General features: G+C 39.0%; 1 protein-coding gene across 1 annotated transcript in view; it reads right to left on the bottom strand.

The window, feature by feature from the left end:
• The window catches only part of F3 (coagulation factor III, tissue factor), a 9042-nt gene extending 8588 nt beyond the window's left edge, over positions 1-454 (bottom strand). The window contains exon 1 of the mRNA XM_019530599.1: positions 439-454. Coding sequence (XP_019386144.1) covers positions 439-454 — 16 coding nt within the window. The remainder of the gene's footprint in view (positions 1-438) is intronic.
• Between the last annotated feature and the right edge of the window lie 5109 nt (positions 455-5563).

Here is a 5563-nt window from a genome sequence, read left to right as displayed (position 1 = left end):
GGGCATGTGCCCCTGGATCAGGATGGGGAGGGCAGAGGAGGCTGCCCCACCTGCTCCGCCCCATCCAGACTGATCATACCCAACTACTGACACATAAGTAAAATTCATACATTAATGCCAGTAATGGTTCGATTTCTTATGCAGACGCAGCTTTGTGATTATTTTCTTTGCAGAATTTTGTAACCTGTAAGCTGGGGTGTTGTGATACTTTAGAATTCCATGGTGTCACTTTTGGAGTAATTCTAGAATAAGCAGAATTGATATTAAAGATTTTTTACCTTTGCTTTTGAACACTGGAAACAGCTAATTTCTCTCCTGTAAAGCATAGTCCCCTTGGGAAGGCTGAACTGATACTTCACCTATACAATTTCAGGTTCACATGTGTTTCATTCAAAGCTCTTAATTCTGTAGCCGTTCCTCTGGTTGAATAGAACTTACATGTATATGTAATCATACTGATAAAGATCATCTGTATTATCAGTGCTTTGCCAGTACTGCCATGCTATTCCAGCAAAGCACTCCTAATGGGGATGCAGCTTATACCAGAAATACCACTCTCTTCCTGGCATTGTTTATTCCAAGCAACCAAGTTATACTGCTAGTATATGGCAGTCAGGACTTCTCTTCCTGTAGTGCTGGCATGGCTTTCCCTACATGAAACACGTTTTCATATGAAGTCCAAAAGTTTCATTAATCTCTTGTTTTCTAGGAAAGAATTATGCTGATATTGTGAATATATCTGCAGATATTCACTCTACTTCTTAAACATTATTACCATACCTTAATGGTCAACTTTAGTGGGAAATGAATTTATGAATTTGTGGTATGAAATTAGTGTTATAAGTTGCAGCATAATCAAATTAAGAATAGTTGAAGAGAAGCGATTTCTAACTTGCTTCATACTTAGAGAAATATAGTGTGTGGACTTACCCTAAAACTGTCTCAGATCAACTGCTGTCAAATAGCAGTTGAAATATAAAGATAAATGAATGCTACTTAAACACTGCCTCTGTCCTATATTACAAATAAAAATATAAATTTTGGATGGTTAAAAAGGTTTCATGGAAAGCCACTATTACACTAGCACTCTAGACAGAATTACTAAGTAGTTTTGAAATACAAAGAATAAACAAGTCCCAGATTACCTACAGATCAGTTCCTTTCCTGGTGATTCTACAACATTACCAACAGAAAAAGACAATTCAAAACTCAAAAATTGGAAAAATGTAATAAAAGCTCCTTCAGCCTAGGTAAGCCTGGGTATACAAAACTCTTTATGAATATTAGAGTTGCAGTGACATTAAATTGCAATTAAATCATGCTTGTTGAAAGAATAAACTAATGAGTGTGGAGTTAAGCACTGGACCTAATAAAAAAAATACTTCTTATAACTTGATCAAATATATAGTATGAATTACTGGTCGATTTTAAAGTACTTTGCTGACCAAAGTTAGGCAAGTATAGATTTCTGATATGCTTTTCAGAATTAATCCTTTATCATTTCATTCATGTAAATATTTCCTCGTATTATTTTTGTAGTTGAAGCCAGGCACTCCCAGAGGTGGAAACTATGAAGGAATGTTCAGGTCTGGACTTGCTCTTGTCTCTGCATGGTACAGTCATCCTCCCTGCACTTCCAGCAAGCAAAGCCCTAAGACTAGGAACTTTGTTGACCATTTCAGGCACTGAACATACTGATGAACACTCTGATAGTAACTCAGAATTCCTAACTTCTCATCTATCTTTCACTTCAAATATGAAATGTGATTTTTTCTGCCCTTTTTTCTAAAGCTGTCTTGCCATGTTTTTTTTTAAGTGATTTGTATCTAAGCTTGTGTTTTTAATTTGGCTATCTTTACTTTGAAATATTTAATTCAGAAGCACCTTGGAACCAATTGGATTGTATAGATGTAGCTGAGAATAGATACAAACCATACAAAATATTGAGATTAGACTCACAGCCTGTAGTGGTCCATATTATTTCATTCCCCCTTCTTAAATATAAGTACTTCATTTCTAATTTTCAATCCCCGTGGTATCACTCCCAAACTTTTTAGACTAAAAAAAAAAGTTTGCCAATGGACTTGCAATGTCCTATGTCAGTTCTTTCAGAATTCCAGAATTCAGATTACCTAGCCTCTCCAACTTCTATCTACCCCACTCTGGGAATTTTATTGAACATGCAGTAAGCATACTTAAAAATAATGAAGAAATAATAAAAATCAGTCATTGAAAGAAGGATATTGCTGATAATTGTTGTGGGGGGAAGAAATTGCAAAGGTAGGACAGGAAAAGATACCTACTATGATTGGTCTGTCTGAAAGAAATTATAGTTAAAGAATCAGAATTCTGCATGCAAATCATTATTAACAATATTCAGTTTTAAAAAAAATCAGAAAGTGCAAGACGTGCATGTGAATCATGAAGAGGGATGTAGAGAAAACAAATGTATTAACCACTGATACAGAAATGGTATTAGAAGGTTAGGGTCATACCTAGTATAGATTGGGCATCAGACCACAGATTGGTATTGGTGAGATTGAGCGTTAAGATGAAAAAATTTCAGAAGGCCAAATGCTACCCAAAATGAAGCCTTGAAGTTGGTAGGTATCATGAAATACAAAGTTACTTCCAGGAAGTAGTTACGTAGAATATAAATACAGGGCATCTTTATAAGGGCTCCAGGGTGGGGTCCTTTAATTAGAGCAGCTCTCAGGAGCCTCTTTAATTAAGGCGCCTGCAGCACCTCATGTATCCTGCACTTAAAAATGGCAACAGGGGCACTTTAACAAAAGCTAGTTTGAGAAGCTTTAGTTAAAATGCCCTCACTGCCATTTTGAAGCATGGGGATGCTGAATACATGTGATGCTGAGGTTACTGGAGCATGCTAATTAGGACACTCCAGCAGACTCAATTAATTGATACTAATTAGCATGCGTCAGAGCAGGCGTTGGGCACATGTATAGGTGCCCACAAAGACCAAGTGACACTGGAACAACTGAAAGATGCAGTTATAAAAGCTGCAGGTAAAACTGTAAGAAAGAAGTTGAAGAAAAACCCTTGGGTAACAAAAGAAAGCATTTATCCTGCAGACAGCAGAAGAAAAGTAAATGAACTATGTTCAGCAGCAGGAAAAGAATACCAAATTTTAAAATAGAATGATAAACAAAAAGAATGCAGATTTGCAAAATGCAAACAATGGAATTAAAAATTCAAAGAAACAAATTTGGATAAAATAAAATTAAATGCATCAAAGGATAAAGCAGTCAACAAAAATGAAAGTTATAAGTGACACTAAAAATGATAGATGCTAGACAAATCCCTTCCCCTCCTCAAAAGAGAGATGGTGAAGGAATCATATGATGACAAACTCTGAAAAACCTCTATTTGAAGTTACACAAGAAAGTTCATTAATATCAAGACAACACAGGCTGAAACCAAGAAACTTTCTATCACATCTGGGTGCACTCCAATTTGAATAACATCAGGGCAGCTAAAAAGAGCAGCTAAAATGTTGGGAGAGGAAGTTTTAGAAGCTCTTTCAGAGATAAGAAATGACACATTATGCACAAGTTAATTGCCAGTCAACATCCTAGTCCCAAAGAGCAAAGAAATGTACTGCAAGATCTGTACAATCAAGGTAGTTCTGCATGCCTCCAAAATACGTTTACCCATTGCTCAAGACTGTATACCAGCAAAGACTGATAAGGAGACCAATGAACTGATCTGAAGATCAACAAATAACAATACAACTCCAGAAATGCCAAGAGTATGATAAATTCTGTCATACATCTCTGGCTCGTGTTAGAAACAGCTGTTGAGCATGCTTGTATTTCACTGTCGTCAGAAAAAGTATTTGATAGAATCTGTCCTCATAAAGTGTTCAAAACTTTGAAACCTACAGGAATCACAGGCAACTTGGCACGTGCTCCCATTAATACATGCAACAGTATCAGAACAAGAGGATTATAATGGGAGATGAAAGTGGAAATCTTTTCAAGAGGGGTGAGACAACACTGTCTTTTTATCACTAAGTTTATTCAACTCTTATGTAGGCTTAATTAAATTAATCGAAGAAAATAAGGGACTCTCATATTTATTTTTAAAGCTTTTTTGAACCACAAACTTTTTTATTACAGGGAGTTTGCATGTGTTTGTACAGTAAAAAGGGACCGGGCTAATCTCTAGGACCTCAGTATAACATAAATATTAAAAAGGAGGTATATAAGTTAAAAGGAGTCTCTCTTTTCACAGTTAGTCCAGTCTCTGCTTACAACTGGTTCATCATATAACTGTAATTGGTTAATTCACCCACTTAGTTATTTATAGTTGCTAACAAAGCTTTTTTTTGCTGTTAAAAGTATCTGCTGATTTTTAATGCAATATGTGGTTTACATAACTCTTCCACACCCACTAGCATTCCAATACAGAGCTTAAAAAGGATCTTGATATCATTAAGGTCAGCCAATTAAATGGTAAATGAGTTCAGATTGAAACTTTGTCTACCGTAGTCCCTAGGCTGTAATTACACCCACTTTTGGGAACTGTAAGGGATAGCAATGTAAACCCGACTCTGTTTGACTTGGCTATGGTAATGTTTAATCCTCTTGTCACATAATGCTCTCTTTTGTGGTTATTTAATAAGAACAAAAAACATTCCTTGTAGTAAAGTTACTCAGCAAACTTAGACCAAGAGTTTCTCTAGTGTGCTGTATTTCTGTGATATTACTAGCTGCTATCTTACTTTGTATCTGCTCCCATAATGGTTCAAAAAGTTAAAGCTAAGAAGAAATGGCTTCTCCTGCTTTCTTCCTATGGTACATTGCAGTTTTAGAGGTCACTGGTCTCTCATACTAAAGTTCCTAAGTTTGTTACAAGCAGGGAAAACCGAAGAAAAATGCAGAATTTCCCCTTTATCCAAGGAAAAGGGGATTTCTCATTTTAACGGAGAAATCCATGGACTGTGTACTTTTGCAAAGAGGTCTCTGCGGGCTGGCAGAGTTCCAGCCTGCAAGGGGCTGGGGGCAGCAGGAGGAGGGTGGTGGCCATTCACATATGCACATGGCTGCCAGGCAGCGTGGAGAGCAGCTTCCACAAGTCAGTGGTGGGGAGGGGAGGAATTGAGGCCCCTATAGGGAGGGAGGGAATTGGGCAGGGCTGGGGCTGCTACTTAGCTGGGAGGTGCATGGGACTTGGGGCCCGGGGCCAGAATGCATGGCTGCAGAGCCCCAGTGGGGAGTGGGATGGGGCCATGGGTGGCTTGTCCAGGGGGCTGGGGGTGTGGCTGTCTCCCTGCTGCTGCACGCGCACCCAGGGAGAGGGGGGGACCTGTTGCCCCCAAATCTGTGTGTGGGGTAGGGGTGGGCATGGATGGTCTGCTGTGGGCTTGGGCTCCAGCTCTGCTGCCCTCCCCCAGGGTCTTTGCAGTCCAGTGAGTGTGACCTGGTGCTGCAGAGAACAGCAGGGCTGCACGGGAAAGCTGCTTGCTGCTGCAAGCTCCGTGCTGCCGTAACCAGGTTCCCCCTGTGCGCATGGCAGCATGGAGGTGCTGGTTCAGGGTTGT

The sequence above is a fragment of the Crocodylus porosus genome, unplaced genomic scaffold (assembly GCF_001723895.1).
Source record: "Crocodylus porosus isolate Cpor-Errol unplaced genomic scaffold, CroPor_comp1, whole genome shotgun sequence".
NCBI classification, from domain to species: Eukaryota; Metazoa; Chordata; order Crocodylia; family Crocodylidae; genus Crocodylus; species Crocodylus porosus.
This window is presented reverse-complemented; position numbering and strand designations above follow the sequence as displayed.